General features: G+C 42.8%; 4 protein-coding genes across 5 annotated transcripts; 2 read left to right on the top strand and 2 right to left on the bottom strand.

The window, feature by feature from the left end:
- Positions 1-520: 520 nt before the first annotated feature.
- Positions 521-3434, top strand: LOC134101657 (zona pellucida sperm-binding protein 3-like). Its single transcript, XM_062555374.1, has 9 exons — positions 521-652; positions 728-918; positions 2104-2201; positions 2306-2394; positions 2515-2695; positions 2801-2906; positions 2982-3064; positions 3145-3242; positions 3319-3434. The coding sequence occupies exons 1-9, from the start codon at positions 598-600 to the stop codon at positions 3417-3419; spliced, it is 1002 nt and encodes a 333-aa protein (XP_062411358.1). The 5' UTR covers positions 521-597; the 3' UTR covers positions 3420-3434.
- Positions 3435-7344: 3910 nt separating this feature from the next.
- On the top strand, positions 7345-11013 carry LOC134101665 (RING finger protein 212B-like). Its single transcript, XM_062555385.1, has 13 exons — positions 7345-7409; positions 7830-7930; positions 8908-8960; positions 9091-9165; positions 9281-9387; positions 9478-9526; positions 9618-9646; positions 9734-9777; positions 9939-9963; positions 10082-10145; positions 10238-10298; positions 10627-10663; positions 10867-11013. The coding sequence occupies exons 2-13, from the start codon at positions 7831-7833 to the stop codon at positions 10937-10939; spliced, it is 717 nt and encodes a 238-aa protein (XP_062411369.1). The 5' UTR covers positions 7345-7409; position 7830; the 3' UTR covers positions 10940-11013.
- Positions 11014-12479: 1466 nt separating this feature from the next.
- homeza (homeobox and leucine zipper encoding a) lies at positions 12480-18327 on the bottom strand. Of its 2 annotated transcripts, none has more exons than XM_062522661.1 (3): positions 17894-18327; positions 16391-16494; positions 12480-15985 (listed from the first exon to the last, which is right to left on the bottom strand). In XM_062522661.1, the coding sequence occupies exon 3, from the start codon at positions 15946-15948 to the stop codon at positions 13888-13890; it is 2061 nt and encodes a 686-aa protein (XP_062378645.1). In that variant the 5' UTR covers positions 15949-15985; positions 16391-16494; positions 17894-18327; the 3' UTR covers positions 12480-13887. The 2 variants fall into 2 exon arrangements, with proteins under 2 accessions (XP_062378645.1, XP_062378653.1); XM_062522669.1 differs by lacking the exon at positions 17894-18327 and adding an exon at positions 17666-17818.
- Positions 18328-18567: 240 nt separating this feature from the next.
- Positions 18568-22461, bottom strand: dhrs1 (dehydrogenase/reductase (SDR family) member 1). Its single transcript, XM_062522682.1, has 9 exons — positions 22302-22461; positions 21708-21851; positions 21154-21297; positions 20835-20914; positions 20396-20528; positions 19958-20101; positions 19775-19844; positions 19512-19592; positions 18568-19108 (listed from the first exon to the last, which is right to left on the bottom strand). Exons 2-9 carry the CDS (start codon positions 21849-21851, stop codon positions 18972-18974), a joined length of 933 nt encoding a protein of 310 aa, XP_062378666.1. The 5' UTR covers positions 22302-22461; the 3' UTR covers positions 18568-18971.
- Positions 22462-22499: the final 38 nt, after the last annotated feature.

A 22499-nucleotide genomic window follows, 5' to 3' on the forward strand; every position in this document is an offset into this window, starting at 1 on the left:
CCACTTCATTTTTTTGAGGTCGGGGCAGGTTGAGCTCCTACGAGTTCGCGAGTAGGAGCTCCCACTTCGACAGGCGTTCCAGTGCATCTTTCGTAGTTGGAGGTAGGATAAATCCCACATCCCACTAGTTTAAATGCTGTCTGGAATGCACCATAAGACCTCTGAAGTTCGCCTACAAAAAGGACCCAAAGCTGCCATCTCTGCCCATATAAGGAGATCCGGGAGTTGATTGAAGCTAACTATGGCAAGTTGCATTGTAAGTTAGCTCTGGGGTAACAAAGATCAAAGTGTGCCGTCTGGATAAAACTGTGAAGCAAAAAACGTCTGCATTTCCAATGTCATCATCCCTACCAGAGTTTAACTGGTGCAATAATTGAAAATCCTCATGTTACTTTCCCATAGAAAAAAATCTCAAGATACCGGATCTCCTTATTTGGGCAAAGATAGCTTTTTTGTAGGTGAACTAGAGACAGCTGCACCTGATGAACATTGTGCCTCAACAACCTCATGATGAAGTATCATGATCACCAGCTGTGACATTTCTAGAGGCATAAAAGTGGTAGCTGTAGGAGCAGGTGTATAGGCTACTCTGGAACCATGGCTCCTGTTTTCTATTTGGTGATGCTTATGGTTGTCACTGCTGTACAAGCAGGTAATTATTGGCAAGTTTTGTTTAACAAAGGGAAATTGTGATGTGCCTTTATTGACCTGATGTCTTTTGTGACAGTGGACTTCTCTGTGGAGTGTGGGGGAGACTCTGTGACCGTGAACTGGCCGATGGGACTGCAGAATCAACCAGACATCGATCCCTCTTTTGTCCGATTGGGCTATTGTACTCCAACCAGCATTTCTGTAATTCCGGGTGGTGCACAGGTCGTTTTCCCATTGAAGGAGTGGCGATGTGGGGCCGAGGTGATGGTAAGTTGCCTACTGCTATGCTCATGGAGATGCTAGGAGTGGCGTTCTATCCTTGCCTAGATGGCAAAACCTACATCACCAAACCACTTTATCTGAATGCATTATGGGGCTAAAGGGCAGCTGGGCAACAAACTCATTCAATGCAACTTTGTGCTTCTGCTCTATTTTTACACACGTTGAATCACGGGTGACTAGTCACATCAGTGGCCTTAAAGGGATATTCCGCCATTTTTGGAAATACGCTCATTTTCCACCTCCCCTCGCGCAAAACAATCGATATTTACCTTGTTCCCGTTCATCCAGCCATTCTGTGAGTCTGGCAATACAACTTTTAGCTTCAGCCTAGCATAGATCATTGAATCGGATTAGACCATTAGCTTCTCGCCTGCTAGCTTCATGTTTAAAAGTGACTAAGATTTCTGGTAATTTTCCCATTTAAAACGTGTCTCCTCAAGTTAGAAAGTGCAATAAGACCAACTGAAAATGAAACCTGGCATTTTTCTAGGCTCATTTGACATGGAACTACACTCTCATCTGGCGTAATAATCAAGGCAACTTGCAGCTACTGGCACTACTACTTCTTGTTGTCTATGGGGACTATTTTCAGATGCTGCGTACAATATCACTGCGCCTATGGTACGTTTGCAAGTTGCCTTGATTATTATGCCAGATGAGAGTGTAGTTCCATGTCAAATGAGCCTAGAAAAATGCCAGGTTTCATTTTCAGTTGGTCTTATTGCTTTTTCTAACTTGAGAGGAGACACGTTTTAAATGGGAAAATTACCAGAAATCTTAGTCACTTTTAAACATGAAGCTAGCAGGCGAGAAGCTAATGGTCTAATCCGATTCAATGATCTATGCTAGGCTGAAGCTAAAAGTTGTATCGTCAGACTCACAGAATGGCTGGATGAACGGGAGCAAGGTAAATATCGATTGTTTTGCTCGAGGGGAGGTGGAAAATGAGCGTATTTCCAAAAATGGCGGAATATCCCTTTAATTGGAGAACACTGATGAATGCCAGGTGGGTTAATCAAGCACCATGCATTCATAATCTAGGTGCTTGATTTTATACCTGTGGAAAGGGACCTGATGAAGCTCATGAATAAGGTGTACTGAAGTGAATGTGTGCGGAATGGATGTTGATTTAAATATTTTTAAAATATGTATGTCAACTCTCCCCTTAAGGCACTGAAGGACGATGTTGTTTTGTCTACTGAGCTCACCTATGCTCCTGAGTCAGGAGACGTTTTCCTCCTTCAGGCTGTTGTTTGTACATACCCAAGGCAAGTGGGGCTTTCAAAATCTGATCTTGGTTACACTGCTCATGATCCATGCACAATATCGTATTGCTTTGCACAAACTGCCTACATGTTTATCTTCTCGATAGGCCTGATGGTTGGACTCCACATATTTTCAGACCTGTCATTGAAACCTTTGGCACTAGTGAACTGGTGTTCACTATGAGTTTGATGAATGGTAGGTGTTTTGAATTGGGTCAGTAATCCAGTTTAGAAGTGTTCTAGTTGCTTGTACTTAAGACCCCCCCCCCTCCCCTTGGGAAGTAAAGCGGTTCTTAAGCAGTTACTGTGTCCACAGATGATTTCAGTGGTCCAGCAGTGACTCCAAAATACACTCTAGGAAGCCTCATCCCCATCTCTGCCTCGGTGAATCAGCAGGCCCACCAGCCCTTGCTTCTCTTGCTGGAGGAATGTCAAGCTTCTGCTCTAGACCAGCCTCTGCCCCATCCTGAGACCTACCCCATCATCAACAACATGGGGTTAATGTCCATTTTGGCATACTGGAATCAATTTTGAAGTTTAAGCCTTTTAAGAGTGTTTGCTCAATAGCTGGATGATCCTTGAAATGGATTTTTCCTTTCCAGGTGTTTCACCGATAGCCGCAAAACCATGTCCAGGTTCCAACCTCGTCAAAGAAGCTCAGAAATCCAGCTCTATTTGCAAGCTTTTGCAATTGCTATTGATCAGCCGGTACTGTTTTACTTGACAAGTATAACAAGGATATTTTAGGGGTGCTTGAAATCTGATCAGATGTTGTCTCATCAGGTCTATATCCACTGTAAGCTTGTGGCATGGGAGGAAAATGGCTTTAATGAGGGGAAGAAGGCCTGCCATGACAAGAATGGAAGGTAGGTAATGTATGCTTCCCCTCCCTCCTCTCTCCCCTCAAGCATCTTTCTTTGACTAATGAAACTGCAATGGCCAACAGTTGGGAGCTCCTTGATGACCCGGCCCAGAGTTCTCTCTGCAACTGCTGTGACTATGGTGGTGATCATGGCTGTCAGTCCAGAAGGAGGAGGGCATTGGGTATGTTCAGTTCACAGTTGAAACTTTGGTTCCTGTGTTCCCTTTTTTAAAGGCTTACTTTTTTCTTTTTTTTTAGGTGGAAAAGGGATGACCAGGAATGCTGTGGTTGGACCGCTGACTATAGTCGACAGGAAAACCAATTCAAAACTACACAAGAAAATGATTTTTACCCAATAAACATTTTCTTTTGAAGACAGTGATTTCATTTGTTAAGGGGGTGGGATGTTAACTTGATTGAGTTCCACTTTAAGATGCAGTCTGCATATTTTGGTTGCCCAAAAGGTTAGTCTTTGCTTGTGAAATCCCTAAAGCATGCAACTCCAAGGGAAGGTTCAAGCTTAATACTGTAGATTAGTTTAACCAGAGAACCGCCACTCACACTACTTCCGCATGGTAGGCCTACTGCAGAGCCATAGAAAGAGTTGCGACACTCTTTGATGCTGCCGCCACACGATCAAAAGTTCGAAAAAACCTGTGTTGAATGGCTGAATTGCAGGAGGGTGGGATGTACTTCTGGGATGCTGGAAGGTGTCATCAATTAACTCATTGACTACTGACCAGAGATTGGCTGTAAATACAGGTCCTTCTCAAAATTAGCATATTGTGATAAAGTTCATTCTTTTCCATAATGTAATGATAAAAATTAAACTTATATTTTAGATTCATTGCACACCAACTGAAATGTCAGGTCTTTTTGTTTTAATACTGATTTTGGCATACAGGTCATGAGAACCCAAAATTCCTGTCTCAAAAAATTAGCATATCATGAAGGTTCTCTAACGAGCTATTAACTTAATCATCTGAAACAACGAATTAACTCAACACCTGCAAAAGATTCCTGAGGCTTTTAAAAACTCCCAGCCTAGTTCATTACTCAAAACCGCAATCATGGGTAAGCCTGCTGACCTGACTGCTGTCCAGAAGGCCATCATTGACACCCTCAAGCAAGAGGCTAAGAGTAAGACACAAAGAAATTTCTGAACGAATAGGCTGTTCCCAGAGTGCTGTATCAAGGCACCTCAGTGGGAAGTCTATAGGTGCCTCTCATGCAGCGTTTATACGTCCTCCCTCGCTCCTCGGGCCTCGATCCTCACTGATCTACATAAAGAATGATGGGGCGGCAACAATGGGATGGTCTATCCCTTCTATCTTTCTTTATGTAGATCAGTGAGGATCGGGGCCCGAGGAGCGAGGGAGGACGTATAAACGCTGCATGAGAGGCACCCTGTGGGAAGGAAAAAGTGTGGCAGAAAACGCTGCACAACGAGAAGAGGTGACCGGACCCTGAGGAAGATTGTGGAGAGGGGCCGATTCCAGACCTTGGGGGACCTGCGGAAGCAGTGGACTGAGTCTGGAGTAGAAACATCCAGAGCCACTGTGCACAGGCGTGTGCAGGAAATGGGCTACAGGTGCCGCATTCCCCAGGTCAAGCCACTTTTGAACCAGAAACAGCGGCAGAAGCGCCTGACCTGCTACAGAGAAGCAGCACTGGACTGTTGCTCAGCGGTCCAAAGTACTTTTTTCGGATGAAAGCAAATTTTGCATGTCATTCGGAAATCAAGGTGCCAGAGTCTGGAGGAAGACTGGGGAGAAGGAAATGCCAAAATGCCTGAAGTCCAGTGTCAAGTACCCACAGTCAGTGATGGTCTGGGGTGCCATGTCAGCTGCTGGTGTTGGTCCACTGTGTTTTATCAAGGGCAGGGTCAATGCAGCTAGCTATCAGGAGATTTTGGAGCACTTCATGCTTCCATCAGCTGAAAAGCTTTATAGAGATGAAGATTTAATTTTTCAGCACGACCTGGCACCTGCTCACAGTGCCAAAACCACTGGTAAATGGTTTACTGACCATGGTATTACTGTGCTCAATTGGCCTGCCAACTCTCCTGACCTGAACCCCATAGAGAATCTGTGGGATATTGTGGAGAGAAAGTTGAGAGACGCAAGACCCACCACTCTGGATGAGCTTAAGGCCGCTATCGAAGCATCCTGGGCCTCCATAAGACCTTTGCAGTGCCACAGGCTGATTGCCTCCATGCCACGCCGCATTGAAGCAGTCATTTCTGCAAAAGGATTCCCGACCAAGTATTGAGTGCATAACTGAACATAATTATTTGAAGGTTGACTTTTTTTTTGTATTAAAAACACTTTTCTTTCATTGGTCAGATGAAATATGCTATTTCTTTGAGATTTTTTTTTTCTTTACTTTTTTGCCAAAATCATCAATATTAAAACAATAAAAGGCTTGAACTACTCCAGTTGTGTGTAATGAATCTAAAATATATGAAAGTCTAATGTTTATCAGTACATTACAGAAAATAATGAACTTTATCACAATATGCTAATTTTTTGAGAAGGACCTGTAGTTCCAAAACTCCCATAACAAGGAAATAGCCTGGAAAAAGCGCTGCCATTTTTTCCTATGGAGGTCTATGGGAGTGTCGCCACTCTGTTTTATCTACCGCTCTGGCCTACTGCAACTAGAGGGTGATGATCGCGAGCAAGTGAAGAATGAATGGAGGTGAATGGAGTTTCTCCTAAAATCCACTTTTCTCTGGGTATAATTTGTGTAGAAATCGGAATATTGCATGCGAAAGGGGGGCCAAAGAAAATACACACGGCTGAGTATTAGATTTTTTAAGTCACTTTATTGTTCTAAAAAGCCTTTCAAACGTGTCGACATCATTAGCAGGATGCTGTGTGTTATGGGCAACAACGACCAAGCCTGTGAGAAACCAAGGGGCCAAAAGTAATTGTTCATTCAACTTTCGACCTATAATCCATATTGAGCTTGCAGAAACTGAAATCCAATCTTTGATTTTTCAATGACAATCAGATGAAACAGGCCAATTTAGCTGTCTAGTCCCATAGACTCCCATTGTTTTGCACTGGCTCGTGATCGCCCCTAGCGGAACTGCAACAGGAACTGCAGGTACAATGGAGTTAATAGGGAGTGAACCATCTCTCCCTAAATGGGCTCTGGTTTAACCCCTCCACTTGACCGTTGCTTGAGCAGATTGACACGCTCACAAAAGGTTAAATGCCATATTACCTCTACCTGTGTACTTAACACAGGTGACCTCACTTAATTGTAGTTGATTAACGGGCTAGATAATTGTGGGAATCATGAGGGTACACTGGCTCATGCTGCACATGGTAGCTCAGCTCACTACATTTTTCAAAGTAGCTTGCCCTGTGTTAGCTCATCTATTAGTTATTTAGCAGACGTCTATGTTCAGTGACACATAAATAATTACAACACATTAAATTAACAGTGAACAAAAACAAAATGTCAATATATCAAACAACATATACTAAATAACAAACAATTCAAGCAATAACCTTATGAGAAACAATGAATAGGAGCATAGCAATTAAAGTCATTCAACAATAATGGCATATGGTAAGGCTTAATTTTAAGAATAGCAAAAATAAAGGTCAAATTAAATCAATGGACTAATTAAAACAAAAACAGTAGGGTATACAATCCTTAAACTGACAACGGACTATGTGAAAAAAGCATAATTGGTCGACAAACGCTGCAGGTGTAGCAGTAATTCTGGCTATTTGAAGTTGCTAATTAAAATCTGCTGGTAGAGAATTGTTTGTTTGCAGTAGGACCATTGAGCTGTGGGTATCAAATTGTAGATGAGCACACCTGCTCATACAGTTGAGTAGCTATAACCTACCCAAAACATGCACATTTAACATGGGCTACATGGGCTACTCAATTGATTTCTTTTCAATACCTATTTTAGGTTTTGTTTTTCATGGCCCACTTTTCTGTGATGTGACACTTAGGGACTTATTGTTGGGTGTGTCAAGGTCAAGGTGTCTTATTCTTTTGGAATGCCCATATAAGGATATAGGCCTAATGCTCATTCTAAGGATTTCTACAACTAACTAGCCTACTGTAGCCTGACATGTAGATAGATAGATAGATACTTTATTAATGTGACAATAGCCTAGGCTAGGCCTAAATAAATAGTTATAATAATGAAATAAAGTTTACAATTACAAATAATGCTATCAATAATTGACGAAGTATTGACATTAGATGATGCACACGTGATAGACCCATAGACAGTAAAAGACTTCAACTCTGGACATATCACGTGGACATTAACAACAACATAACTTCAGGTCTGTTCGGGAGCAGGACTTTACAAGGTATTGTCTAGTAGGTCAACATTAATGATTATTAGCTCTTCTTTTAGATCCGTGTTTTACACAGATGAGTAGGCTAAACTAACGTTAATTCGGCTCAACAGCAAATCATACCTTGTTTTATGTCCAAGTGTCAACGATTTGTTTTTGACAGCTGACCACGAGCTAGTTAGTAGCCTAGTTTAAGTTAACATTAGCTAACGTTATGTGATGGCTAACGTTGGGCTGTTATGTTAACTACATTGTTTAGGATAGTTAAGGTATGTGTTTTTGATTGCTTTGAGCCAAAGGGCAAATGGATGAATCAATTCACATTGTTTTTTTATTGATCAAAATGTATCATTTGCCTTGTTAGCTAGCAAACATGACTAATGAATAGGATTCGTTTGCCAAGGTAGCCTGATCTGTCTTCTGCATTACTAGGATGGACTGGTTCCACTGCAACAGATGCTTTCGCAGGGAAGGGAAACATTTTGCAGTCTCCAGCTGTGGTCATATTTGCTGTGAAAAGTGCATCAAGCCAAGTAAATGCCAAACGAATTGGGCTAAAATGTCATGTTAATTCCCTAATTAGCTAGCTACATTATATTGGCAAAAGTATTCGCTCACCTGCCTTGACTCACATAATATGAACTTCGGTCACATCCCATCCTTAATCTATATGTTTATGATGACGTTGGTCCACCCTTTGCAGCTAAAACAACTTCACATTTTCTGGGAAGACTTTCCACAAGGATTAGGAGTGTGTTCATGGGATTTGTTGACCATTCTTTCAGAAGCACATTTTTGAGGTCACACACTGATGTTGGTCGAGGCGACTGGCTGAGGTTGAGGTCAGGACTCTGCACAGACCAGTCAAGTTCATCCACACAAAACTCTGTCATCCATGTCTTTATGGACCTTGCGTGCACCGGTGTGTCATGTTGGAACAGGAAGAGGCCATCCCCGAGCTGGGCTTGGTCCCTTAGTTCCAGTGAAAGGAACTCTGAATGCTTCAGCATTAAACAGGAGATTTTGGACAGTTCCATGCTCTCAACTTTGTGGGAAGTTTGGGGATGGCCACTTCCTGTTCCAACATGATGGAGTACTAGTGCACAAAGTAAGGTCCATAAAGGATGACAGGGTTTGGTGTGGATGAACTTGAATGGCCTGCACTGAGTCCTGACCTCAACCCAACAGAACACCTTTGGGATGAATTAGAGTGGATCCTGAGAGCCAGTTGCCTCGTTCAACACCAGTGTGTCACCTCACAAATGTGCTTTTGAAAGAATGGCAAAAAAAATCCCATAAACACACTCCTAAACCTTGTGGAAAGTCTTTCCAGAAGAGATGAAGCTGTTATAGCTGCAAAGAGTGGGCCGACATCATAATAAACCCTATGGATTAAGGATGGGATGTGACTGAAGTTCATATGTTATAAGTCAAGACAGGTTAGCAAATACTTTTGCCAATATAGTGTATGTGGTGCCACAAACTCCAAGTGTCTCTCCTCACCTTTTAGAGCAATGCAGTGTTTGTGGAACTGGCTGTAACTACTTACCAATATCGAATCAGGTCAGTAGGGGAAGTCATTGTTTTATATAAAATATGTGCTATTAATTACTGTAACAAGTGTGTAACATTTTCTCAAACATGTTTTCCATAACTGAAAAAAAAAATCTGCATTCCTCATTATCTGGAAAAGATGAAACCACAAGAACAGGTCTATTTCCGCGATCCAATGAAGCTCATTCAGTCACGCATGGAACACATTTCACAGGTCTCTTTTTAGCCAATGCAAACCTTCCATACAATCATTGGCCACAACATTTTTACATTATTATTTTTGCACCATTAGATGTGGGATGACAACACAATGTTCTGTGATTGCCCAGATTGCCCAGTTCCAGCTCAAACAGATGGACAGAGTTATGACTTACCACAAAAAGAGATCACTGGAGCTGGAGAGAAGGCTGAAAGAAGTCACAGAGGAGTGTTACAGGTGGAGATGTTACCTTTGCTCTCTCTTGTGCTACATGCTCTAACTACCCCTTTATGATTCTCAATCCCATTCTCCTCTCCAATGGTTTAGGCTGAAGAAGGAGAATACTGAACTTAAGAAACCACTTTCACAGTGGAGGGTAATACAAGTTGAAATTATTCATGTGAAATATGTTCATTTCTTTGTGCCATCACATTTGTGGTCCCTAATGGATGTTTTCAATCCCAAAGGTATCACCAGGAAAGTTTCAACGTAATGGGTAATCTTAATCATTACTTTATCTAACGTATTCATGTCTAGTGCACATTTCAGTGTAACAGATCAAAACTGCTGTTTCTTCATGTAGGACCCCTCAAAGGATGTCCTTACCCATTGCTGTTACATCTCCGGGTAACTACTCTTCAACAGCTTCTTTTGATATCTCAGAGTGTTGAATTTGAACCTTTGCACTTTTTTCCTCTGATTATTTATGTCTTGTGGCTTGCACTCAATACTGATTTATGAGTTAGTACTAATATTGATTTATTTTTGTGTGCTTGCCATTTGCCCAGTTACCTCTGGTCAACAAAGTGCAAGGTAAGACTAAAGATAAAGATACGCTTCAAGAGTACATTCATTTACATATAGAAATGTACTTTGTTAAGAACTTAAACATGAAGAATCGATTGACATGTGTACTGCATGTTTATTGAAGTCGTCATGGAGCTGAAGATACTCTGGAGAGATTCCGAGAAAGGCAGACAAGATACTCTATGCATGTAAGTGCACATTTTCCTGTTGGGCACCTTGGGCAGGGAAGACTCCATTTACTTAAGCATATATGTGTAATGTCCATTCTCTCTGGTTGAAGACTCCACCAGGCTCTGTCACCTCAGTGTCCAGTCTCAGCTCTTTCCATGATCAAGGACTGAGTGAGTGTAAAACCTCTGTCTTCTGTTGGGCCAGTCAATGTCTTAGATTGTATTGTGTGTGTGTGTGTGTGTGTGTGTGTGTGTGTGTGTGTGTGTGTGTGTGTGTGTGTGTGTGTGTGTGTGTGTGTGTGTGTGTGTGTGTGTGTCTGTGTGTGTGTGTGTGTCTGTGTGTGTCTGTGTCTGTGAGTCTGTGTGTCTGTGTGTCTGTGTGTGTCTGTGTCTGTGTCTGTGTGTGTGTGTGTCTGTGTGTCTGTGTCTGTGTCCGTGTGTGTCTGTGTCTGTCTGTCTGTCCATCTGTGTAGACTTACCCGTCTGTTTTTGTTGACAGGGACTCCAACCACCGTCTCTGTGCACACGCCCACAAGGTAATCCATTACATTTACAAACTGTAGGAAATCACAGTTCAAGTTCCATTTATGGTTTAGTGTGCAACTTTAATCCAATACCCTTTTGTCAAATTGCTCGGCATGTCTCTCCATGAGGGATGCAATATCATTAGCTATTTAGCGTGAATGTTAACAATAACAAATTATTGTAACTTGATGAACTGTCTGTTCCTCACTTGTAGGTCAGACCTCATGACCCCAATTTTCCAGTTCCAGTTTCAGCATGGGTCAGCCCGGCCCTCTCCCAGACCATAGATGAAATGACCAGACCCCTGGTAAATACTAAACCATGACTCATGATGATACGGATTAAAGACCTCAGCATTTGTCCTTGTGTGTTACTTTCTTGACATATTCAGTAACATGATGATACTCATTCTTAGGGTCTTACTTGCATGTTTTCTACCTATGTCTAATTGGTAGTTAGCTTGCTAGATAGTTGCTCTGCAGTCAGTCTGTCTGTTTACAGATGTGCAAGCCAGCTAAGTTGACTAACGTCAAAGTCTGGAAATTCTGTTGATATTGGCCACATGCTATTATAGGCGAAATTCAGTAGTGTAGTGAATCTACGGAAGTGACATGGGGGGAAAAAATGAGACATAAAAGGTGGATAACGTAAAGGTAGTTTAAAAGAAATAAAAAAAATTGTATGGTACGGTGATATGGTACGCCTGCTTTAAAAGGTGGAAAATATTCTCCACACAACAGATGTGAATGGGGTGTAGTCTTCACTCGTGGGCCACTGCCAAGACCAGAAATGCTGCTTTAGCACATCTAGCTGCAGTTTTCATTTATACACCAGAATACATGATCCGTCTCACCTTACTCATCTCCTCCCACGTTTTTCCACGAAACTCTGGCATATCCTAGAGTCAGAAGCGTGCCATTCTGAGCTCCCGTGTCTGCGTGAACATAGTGAAGAGAGTACGCCTAAAACAGACGCTAACATGTTTGTACATATGCCCCTGACTGGCTTGACAGCAAATGAGGCAATGACCTTGAAATATAAACAGATTCAGCAACGTCTTGGCAAATCCTGACCTAATTGATAGGTTCAATAACCATAAAATAAACACAGCATACATGAAGTCAAAACTAAGTTAACCCAGTGGAACTAAGAAATGCTAGGGATTCCACCAGATTTCTGCGCAGACCTGGTTGAAAAAGCACTTTTACTATTACAGACTGGCTCCAAAGTTACCTGTATGGCCGACACATTTTGGCTTCAGTTCTTCAGAAGAAAAGTGCTTGCTGCAACAGCTCGATTTGAATAAATCTGAGGAGAGCCCTACAATAAATCCAGTCATGTTTACTATTAACAAACTCAACCTCCTCTTTCAAGTCATCTGAGTTTCCTATCTAGAGCCAAATCCTTGCTGACAGTCACCTAAATATGATGAAGTATTACAAGAAGTCCTCTGAACATTACTGATAGTACTTGTAAACACAAGTCAGGGGATTTCTGAGAGTTAGTGTGGAGAAGGAATGACTATCAGTCTTGTTATCCTCCAGAACAGCTCATTTTGTGCTCTCTGATTTCGGAGGTGACGCTACAGTCTAGAGTCATGCTATCATATGTGGTGTTACCCTTTTAAGCAGCTCTGCCCACACATATAACAAGAAAGGAAATACTAATATTGGGTCTTTTCATATCAGTGAATAATACAATGTAAACACACTAAACATGTCTGTTTATGACTACTTCAAAACATGTATTTCATAAAAAAAAAAAAAAATTGGTTCTCTGTTCAGTATTGATTGTATGGTAAACACAAAATATAACAGACCAAATACAGACAATGCATTCAGTCCAGTTTATTACACCAAAGAGCAACATTAGATTCATCTACAAAAAAAAAGAGACCTCAGTGAGGTTCATTTGACAGCAGATTCTACAAATGCTCAGTACATCACTTCAATTTGCCATCCTCATGAACTAAGATTACCACATGTCTAGTAATTGTTTACTTGAATTAACCTCAAAAATATATGGTATTGTAAGAAAGAACCAAACAATATTGCAATGTTGATCTGCAATTTGGGTGAGAAATGGTAAAAGTGAATCACTAAGCACTGAATTGATGTGTTTATCATCTCTAATAGACACAGAACTATATACAATAAATAACCATCAGGCCTAATGTTCAGTGGAATGCAATTACCCCTAGGATCATATTCAAGAAATATACAGTATTAATTAAAGCAGCACTAAAATGGAAAATGAACCAAAAACAGCTCTAAATATGCATTTACTTTGTAACTTTGCAACCACTAGTATCAAAAGTTCCAGGTGTTTTCAGGGTTCTGAGAATTCACAGTAATTGATCAATTGATCACATGACAGGAAGGGAAGACTTAATTGTGAGGCGTTTTCTGTGATCGAAAAAGTTCTATTTCTCTTGTAACGCAGGCTCATACGTAAGGCACACATTTATTTTTGCAGCTTAAATTCAAAGGGTATTTCATGGAAGAAAGAGTGCTTTGCACCTTTTTAGGGGTAGAAACAAGAACTTTCAGGGGAAAGAACAACTATTAAAATAAGTAAAATAACAAAATATATTTTGATCTAACGTTTGTCCATATAATCATCAGGGCTTGCACCAATCACGTCAAGTGCAAAATGTCTTCATAGGACTAGATGATTAATGGGACTGAATTGCTTGTCTTAGGAGTTGACAGGAATGAGATCACAAAGGTAAAAGTCCAAACTATCTCAGTCCTGCTATCTACAGAACTAACATACAGTACCTGGGTAGGACCAACCTATGTGTTTAACACTCTAAATGTAGACTATATTAAGTTAATAGTAAACTGTAACAATTATTTGGGTCTAGCTCTAACAACAATAAAACATACAACCGAAGAGTTACGCAAATGTGTCAGGTAAAAGAAAACAGTGCACAGCAGATCATTTTGCCCATTCCTAACAGCACCGGCTTATTGTTTCAACCAGTTCAAAACAAGAAATGGACAGATACAGCATTCATTCATTCTATATAGTCAATGAATCTTTTACTTGGAAGACCTAGAGGGCCACAGCAGCTTAATACAGTAAAAAATAATGCAGTATTGTCCAAAAGCTCAAAATGCATTTGCCTGACAAGCCCCTATTCCCTGCATCGCTGGAGGAGAACAGACAGCCAAAAGAAAGAAGGGGGGGGGGGGGGTCAACCTGAACAGTTGGATGGCCAAGGCCTGCATGGTCAGTCAGTAATACTGAGTTCAGAGGGCTTTGACTCTTGGTCCTGGGACGCAAACCAGTCACGCACCTGCTGGTAGCTCATCTTTGACTTCCGGCAGAGAACATCCAGGTCTTTCTCCTGCAGCACTCCTGTCTGCTGGTAATAAGACTCCAGTGGTTTGATATCAGGAGAATCTGCTGCTGCAGCTGCTGCTGCTGCTGCAGATGCTTTGGTGGTGCTACCTCCTTGAGACTTGCGCTTGCGGCTACCGCCCCCCCGAGAGCCCCCACTGCCATTGGTACCCGCACCTCCTCCTCCATTTTGCTGCAGTGCGATTTCTGCCAGTATCTGTTCTCGGAGGCCCTTTACCCATCGCAGCTGCCCGTTTTTCACGGCGTAGCGGGTGTCGCCAAACCACTGGATGACGTCGGCACGAGGCAAGCCAGTGAGTTCAACCAGTTGGGTGTAGTCTTCACTCGTGGGCCACTGACAAGACAGGAAATGCTGCTTTAGCACATCGAGCTGCTCTTTTGTCTTGCGAGGACGGCCAGCTGCTGTGAGCTGAGGGGAGGAGGAAGGGCTGGGGGCAGCTGGAGGGTTCACTTTGGCTGAGGGTGTCACCTTTTGAGAAGACGGGCCGCTGGTTGAAGACCGTTTGTGAGGTAACGCTGCAGAGGCTGGAGGAGGGGTAGCGGACGGAGATGGGGACGAGGCGTTGGTTGGCAGTGCTGTGGGCGCCTCTGGCTCAGGGGGCTCCCTGATCAACTGTAGGGGTTGATCCTGATCCATTGCCACTTCCTCCTTGGCTTTCGGCTCCATGGGTTCGTCCTTGGCGACTGGCGGCACAGCTGGTGGCTCATCTGCCGAGTCTTCACTCTCCCCCTTCGACATGGTGCCTTCACCAAAAGCCTCCAGGCGATTGGACAAAAAGTTCTTAAAGAAATCACTTTCCCTCGCACCATTACGGATCACCTTCGCACGAGAGAGCGCCTTCGGGTTGATTCCATTTGCCTGGTCCCGCGGTTTATGGGCCACTAGCGGAAGGGGCTGGAGCTGCTGAGATTCTGTCGGGGTGGCTGGCTGAGGGTCACCCTGACCTCCCTTAGGGGGCGAGGTAATGCCTGGTCCTGCACGGCCATTCCTGAGCTGGTACCGGCTATCACTGAACCACTTGCGAATATCGTTGCGACTCAGCCCCGTCTCCTCTTGCAGGCGCCGCAGTTCTGCCTCATTGGGCCAGTTCTCTTGCAGGAAGCTGCTGCGGAGCAAGGCCAGCTGTGCTTTGGACTTCTTGTAGCGACCCTGCCTCTGTTGCTGAAGGCTGAGAGGAGACTCCGGGGTACCCGGTGACGTGGCTGTGATGGCTGGTGTGTCCACCGGGTGGCGGTAATAATACGAGTCTTGTGGGGGTGGGAGGGAAGAGCGGAATTTTGGCGCACTGGGAGGGTTTGGGGATTCTGGTGGATCATACTTGACTCTTTTTGCTACATTCTTCTGGGGAGAGCAATGGGTTGTAAATCCCTTCACGTCCTCCTCAGTCTTCCCCTCATCCTCACACTTGCTGATGCGCTCTGGTCCTGCCAGCTTGCGCCGCGTCTCCTCGATCTCCTCGGAGGTCCAGCTGATGCCGTACTTGATACGCTGCACCATGAACCAGACTTTAACCTTGTCCAGTGGCAGAGCACAGAGGCAAGCCAGCGTGCTCAGTTCTCGTGACGTAGGATATGGGAACACATTGAATGCTTGCACCAGCTCTGGCACGGCGTCCAGCTCTCGAGTTTGGTCAGACTGTGTCCACACCAGTTTGAGTCCCTCCGACACCAGAGGGAGGCAAACTACAGAGTTGTGGTTGGTGCTAAAGCTGACGACACCGCCACTGTCACCCCCATTGTGTTCTGCCACGGTGTGATCAGAGGGCGACCGGAGCTTGCCATTTGTGTTGTGATAATGGGAGGCTTTCAGCGGTCGAGGGCTGGTGTGCTTGCCGTCTCGCTCTTTGTTTGACAAGGATCCCTTGAGAGACTTTGCCTTCATGGTCCCATCCAATCCAGTTTTTTTGTCAAAGTCGCCGTGTGTCTCCATCGGTGACGTGCCACCGTCTTCTCTTTTGTTTGTATTCCTAGGGGTTGAAGAAAGAAAAAAAAAGTAAGGAAAAAAAACAGTAGCAGAACATGTGATTGTAAAATAACCTCAACATATGACCAGCAATGGATTTTTTCCCTTCATGTTGTGAGAGTGGCACAGATGTTTGGCTGAGTATAAAACGTCATTGTCACGCTGCCACATCCTTTGATGAGGAAGTCTCGCAGCCAACTTCTCACTTGAAATTTTACAGATCTAACAGCTGTGTCCCCTCCCCCTCGCCTCCTGACCATCCCACCATGAAACCGCTTGTAACCCTCTCTCTATGCTTCCCACCCCTCCCCCACTTTCACCAGACTATGGGGGACAGACTTTATTGGGTACAGGGTGGATGGGGTAGAGTTGGGTGGGGGTCCCTTTGCTTGCCCCCGTCTTTGCTCACCCCTTTCCCAGGGCCTGTTTTGTCTCCCTTTCTCAGTCCACACTCGGCAAACGGTTCAGCATAACCTCTAGGGGGAGGAGGTGTGGTGCTTTTGGTCTTCCAGTCTGAATTCAAAAAGAGAAAGGGTTTTAAAATACAAACAGATCAATACTGTTAAAAGATTGGCTGTCTAAATATCTTGTCAACAGCTACAGGCAGAAATGTGATGAACTCTAAGGAGTTCTCATAGGAGTTACTCTTCCTATTCATCAAAAGTATCTTCAATCACAACCCACTTCAGTGTTTGCCATCACACTATGTTGGCCTTTAGGAAAGCTTAATACATACATTTTTAAAATAGGCTAATTGTATTTAAGTCCACATTATTTAGACAAAATAAGCTCAACAAGACTGTATCCTTTTCAAAAGCCACCTGGACTCTAAAATATTGTTATAACACAAGTAAATCGACTCTTCTTGGCTAGTTGACCTACTAACAAGTACATTAATTGAAAATGACCGAAATGTCCTGTGTAACGACACACACGCACACACACACACACACACACACACACACACACACACACAGACACACAAACACACATCTCATTATTCATTCATACACCTGCTACATTCATTCATATTCAACGAATTGTAGGCTACTAACTCGCATGACAAACAAAATTCAAACTCTCTTGTATGGATGAGTTACTCCCTAGCCTATAGTTTAACCTGTAACTGCACAACCTCAGTTAAAGGGGGAGTTCCATCAGTGAAATAATTTGACTAAGATAAGTTTACAGCTGAGAACAATATTCGTAAAGGAGTAAAGCAAACCAAGTGCTGTTGGTCTACACTTAAGAAGCCCAAAGCTTTGACCACGTCCACTGCCTGAAAAGCATGTCTTATTAACATCAATTCGATTTGTTTACGTTTTCTCGCCAGCTATTAACTTAATCCGGATTTTGCCAAAGACATGCGTGTTTTCTTCACTTTAGTCATCTTTTCACGACTTTATTCGGTGTTTAAACAATAAATAACAACAACGATGGCAAACGTCACTTGATAATGGCATCTGAGATTCGTAAAACATTGTACTGCATTTGAAACAGGTGTAACTGTTTTCCATTATTTTAATTCAAATTGAGATAGCCGACACGATAGTTTACAGTTTCACGCTGCTCTAAAGCTAGCTAATAACAGCGCACTGCTAAGCTAAGCTTTAGAAGTTTGACGCAGTTGGCAAATGAGATAGTGTTTACAAATTATATCCTAGCTAATTAAAATTAACTTTACCGTCCGTCTGGGTCGAACATTTCTAAACGTTTTCCTGAGAGAGCACTTAAGTTTGTGTGTATCCAACAAAGACCGTGGCACCCTTTTAAATGTCCATGACAATACACCCCATCGATCTCGCAAACTTGGTCTTTGTGGCGTAGTAACTAGTGCTTATGGTCAGAAATGGCACAGGCGCACTGCCACAGACACGCTTCAGTGCCACCTATATAAAAAAAACGAACTTACCTCAAAATAAATCAACCCTTTCCCTCTGTAAAGTCGTCACCGTGTGGTCTATTCTTCGTCTCCGTAATCCAAATAGTTTACAGTGTGATGAAAACAATGCTGCTGCCGCTGTCTGACCCTTGTGTCGCTTGCCCTCCTCGAACCTTTTCCCCGAGCGATTGTCTCGGACAATAATTCCAGTGTCCTCCACACCAAATAAAAATAATCTGAACAAACTTAATCTAATACTTTACTGTTCTGTGCATGCAATTTAGAGCAGATTCGTTAAAACTACAACCGCATTTCCTCTCCAGTGTGTTAATATTAACTACACGTATTCCCTATGTTTAGCAGCCCTTTGGTCCGTTGTGCTTTTGTTCTGGCAATCCCAAACTGTTTTTCCTCCTGTCCGGCCAAATCGAGGCTAGGCGGAGAATCAGGAAACTCACAGCCTAGGCCCCGTATCGCCTTCAATGACGAAGCTGAGGGTGTGTGCCAGCCCATGCTGGGCAAGACGAGGATTGGATGAACAGGGCAGTGGCAGGAATGGCCATTCGATTTAGGACAAATCCTTTCAACTTGCGTAGTCTGTCGCCATCTTCGCCAGGTTCACCTTAAAAATGGTTGTGTCAAAGGCTCTATTTATTGCCGACCATTGGTGATACAACTTTTAAAGAAAAAAAAAAAGTCAAACATTTTTTCCAAATTACTTTTATTTTTCGACATTACTCAAGAGCCTATTACACATATTTTAGTAGTTCTGATAATAGGCCTAACCTAGGACCTAGTAGCCTACAGCAAATTGTTAGGCTATCTCACCATAGGGCTAGGTTTTCTGTATAAGGCACAGCTTGGGAATTATAGGCTTAGACATGCAATATAGCTCTAAATTACATAATAATAAAAAGTTGCTGTTGAGTAAAATCCTTCCTTCATATTTATAAAACTTACAATTAGAAAGCTGTAAAAATGTCCTTCCATTTCACCATATGAGAATGTGCACACAACATGAAAATTAGCAAAAAGTAGGCTATTAGTATTTCATTGAAGTTCAGTCAACAATCCCAATTATTGTGGTTTTACGCCACAATGTGTTCATTTAGAAACGTCCATTTGCTAGAGTGAGGATGAATCGAGGTACACGAAGGAATGATGGCGTGATGGTGGAGAGCCAAGACAGGTAGGGCACCTGAGTCAGTGCAAACTTCAAGGATGTGTAGTCCTGTACACTGCGTCCTGAAAGGAAAAGAAAACATGCTTAACTAGAAAAAGCACTCCAAGAGCGCAGCTACCTCCGCCTGCATTGTTCTTCCTAGGTTGCCATTACACCACTAAGCTAAATACATAAATGCCTCTGGAATCCCGACAGAATTACAGATCAGTCACAAAATGTAATCGTCTCCTTGGGTCATGTCTGACCTTCCCTGAAAATCTCATCGAAATCCATCCATTACTTTCTGAGTTATCTTGCTAACAAACAGACAAACAAACAGACAGACAAACAAACAAACAGACAGACAGACAAACGCCGGTCCCCGATGAAAACATATACCTCCTTGGCAGAGGTAAAAAAATAATGCTATTAACATAGGTTTGCCTAAAGCAAGGTAACTGATACTCAACATAAGCTTAATCTTACCGTCAACATCCTGTAAGTTGTAACGTCTTGCCAGGTCACACGTCATTAGAACCTTTCCCGTGAGGGACATCAGATTTTGATCTTGATGACGAGGAGGAAAATGCATTCATCAAATAGATAGATAAACATTTCATTTATCCTAGGGGATAAATGTAGGCATCCTGTAACTTATGACACACACACACACACATATATAGATTATGTGTTTATTTACAAAGAAATCATCCCATTTTCTTTAGCTTTGATGCCATTTTACACCTTACCTTTAGACAACTCGACAATGCATCTGCCACTTAGCTCTGTGGTCTCTCCATTTGCGAACACATCTTTAAACTGTTTGAGGAATAGAAAACAAACTTCAAAGATTCTGCATAGTGACTTTAATGATTGGCCCTCCACATAACACATCGGGAGTTAATGGCCACCTGCCAATCAGGCTGCCTTACCTTTGGGTCAACCCCGACAGGATTATCTTTCTCGAGTACAAACTTAGAGATCAGTTCAGTCTGCACTGCGCCTGGCCACAGACTCACAGACGCCACTCCTCTGCTCTTCAGCTCCACTGCAGTGTCTGCCGCAAGCCTGTCACACTGTCACAAAGAGGCAGCACAAAACACAGGTGGATGAAGTCAACTCAAAGTGCAGGCTGTCTGTCTAACAGCCACTTCACCCCTGATCATTGCCATATACAGCAACACGTGGCAGGGTATTAATTTATTTGAGTCTAATCACTCTCAGATACTTGTTTTCATTGTGAAAAGATGCATTTTACATATCTTCTTCCTCATCTTTACCTGGGCTGCCAATGAATGTAGAGGGCACTGTATATGTGATGATGATGATAATAATAATAATCATAGTAATGAGTAGGCAGATGGACTCACAGCAGCCTTGCCAACTCCATAGGGGACATTGAAGAGATAGCGCAGTCCTCCCATGGAAGAGATCATAACGATGAGGCCCTTTCCCTGGGCCACCATCAGTCTGGCAGCATAGACGGTGCAAAAGTAGTGACCTCTGCAGGGTTTAAGAATAAATATTGACCTGACTACTTCAGAGAGAAAAAGAGAGAGGATGCACTATGGTCATTGATAAGGTCAATAAAGCAAGGTCCTTTGTGTGGCCATACTGGATCACATTATCAAACAGCAGTTGATGTCTGATAACAGAGTTGATTTGTAGTATTGAGAGGTACCATCTTCTCATATGACCATAGTGAATCACATAATCTAATAGAAGTAAAGTTGTTTACCAATAGAGGTAATTTGTAGTATTAAGGGGTTCTACTGTCATCATCATATTATTGTTGACTTAATACAATACCTCAGTCCTGTGTTGTTAATTGTATCCCACACAGATGGATCAGTTTCCCAGAATTTCTTCCCCATGTTGTCAAATATCACCTATAATATGAATCACTCTTGAAACCATTGAACAGTTATCAACTTTCCCAATAGTTACTATACTGAACATGCCAATGCACTGATGCTGTCCAAAGTAGTCGCACTTTAATATAACATTGTTCTGAGCAGATTGAGAGTCTCAAAAGTGTTTTGGTGTATGGAGGTCCAAAAAGCCTAAAGGTCGCTCTGGGTAGAAGTGCATGACTCACATATATGGAGGCCCCTTCAGTGTCTCTTACCTGTACTCCAGCATAGGCGTTGTTTACCAAGACGTCCAATCTGCCATTTTGGTCCTTTTTTATTCTTTCAAAGAGTGCCTCAATGTCATCCTCTTTTGAGGAATCACATATCACTGGTATGCAATCGCCTCCTCTTTCTTTGACCTGTGAAATTGTAGAGTAGCCGAAGTAAAGGTACCGTCACCTGTACGCTACCTAAGTGTCTCGAAGCATGACTCAATTTCACTATCCAATGCCTAACATTCCATGTCAAAAAGTCCTAGGACTCCAATCAGATTTTGGAATCAAGTCCAAAAAATCCAAAATCTGATTGGAATCCTATCCACAAGTTTCCACCGCCCTGTGATGCTTTTGGTTCCAAAATCTGATCGGAAGCTGATTGGAATAGCCTACTATAGGACTTTTTGATGAGGGATGATCAACGTTTTAAATTACTTTATTGTAGCCTATGAACAAAACAACAAATAGCCTTTAAAGCACATAGTACTGCACATGACCTCTGTACCCTGCAGATGTGGGCTACTCTGATGTAATAGTCTGGCCATGCCCCTCACCTCAGCTGCAGTTTGCTTCAAGGTGTTCTCCTGACGACCAGTGATATACACTGTGGCTCCAGCTTCTGATAACTGCAAAGCGATACCTCTGCCGATACCCCTTGAGGCTCCCGTTACCAAACAAATCCATCCAGATAGCGCCATCTAGTGGATGGAAAATACCGTGTAAGAGGTGGGCTAATCTGTATTAAACAGCGCCGACATGGGGAAGCGCGAGTATTTATGAGAACATTTATGGGATCGTCTTTTGAATGCACCGTTATGCAAGTTCAATTAGCATACGTCATTTTGAGATTAACTCTACACATAACCTAACCCACATATTACACAAATCAGGACGTCAAATTACGATACCACATAGGCCAAGAAACTGAGACTGAAAACACACTGAAACATCTGATTTGAAGGCTACGTAGGCAATGTCAACATCAGGCTACATGAGCGATTAAAGAAAGTTCAGAGGGCTACGCGAGGCCTAGAGTTAATCTAAAGACAATTAAATGCAGATAGTGACAGCATGCATGCATGACGGTCACTCGCTTAAACAATGCTCCTGATTACCCTACATTAAACAACTAGCCATGTCATGCTTACCGTCGTCAACTAGTCGGTCGAGATGTAGGCTTCTCCTGATTCCTCAGTATTGTTCCAGAATGCACACCCAGAGATTTCTTAACAGGATAGCCTAGTCATTCTTTTTTACCAGAATGATATAACTGTGTGCAAGTTCACCACTGATAAGTAAACCTCACGGCCCGCCTCTACCGTAACGTTTGTAATAAGACGGCGACA

The sequence above is a fragment of the Sardina pilchardus genome, chromosome 2 (genome assembly GCF_963854185.1).
Source record: "Sardina pilchardus chromosome 2, fSarPil1.1, whole genome shotgun sequence".
Classification (NCBI taxonomy): domain Eukaryota; kingdom Metazoa; phylum Chordata; class Actinopteri; order Clupeiformes; family Clupeidae; genus Sardina; species Sardina pilchardus.

Coding starts and splice junctions, on each gene's coding strand:
- LOC134101657 (XM_062555374.1), top strand. CDS start 598: ATGGCTCCTGTTTTCTATTTGGTGATGCTTATGGTTGTCACTGCTGTA. Junction 653..727: donor TGTCACTGCTGTACAAGCAG/GTAATTATTGGC, acceptor CTTTTGTGACAG/TGGACTTCTCTGTGGAGTGT. Junction 2,907..2,981: donor CAATTGCTATTGATCAGCCG/GTACTGTTTTAC, acceptor TTGTCTCATCAG/GTCTATATCCACTGTAAGCT.
- LOC134101665 (XM_062555385.1), top strand. CDS start 7,831: ATGGACTGGTTCCACTGCAACAGATGCTTTCGCAGGGAAGGGAAACAT. Junction 9,647..9,733: donor GGAAAGTTTCAACGTAATGG/GTAATCTTAATC, acceptor TTCTTCATGTAG/GACCCCTCAAAGGATGTCCT. Junction 10,146..10,237: donor AGACAAGATACTCTATGCAT/GTAAGTGCACAT, acceptor CTCTGGTTGAAG/ACTCCACCAGGCTCTGTCAC.
- homeza (XM_062522661.1), bottom strand. CDS start 15,948: ATGGAGACACACGGCGACTTTGACAAAAAAACTGGATTGGATGGGACC.
- dhrs1 (XM_062522682.1), bottom strand. CDS start 21,851: ATGGCGCTATCTGGATGGATTTGTTTGGTAACGGGAGCCTCAAGGGGT. Junction 20,102..20,395: donor ATGGAGTTGGCAAGGCTGCT/GTGAGTCCATCT, acceptor TCTTTGTGACAG/TGTGACAGGCTTGCGGCAGA. Junction 19,845..19,957: donor CTGTCGGGGTTGACCCAAAG/GTAAGGCAGCCT, acceptor TTCCTCAAACAG/TTTAAAGATGTGTTCGCAAA.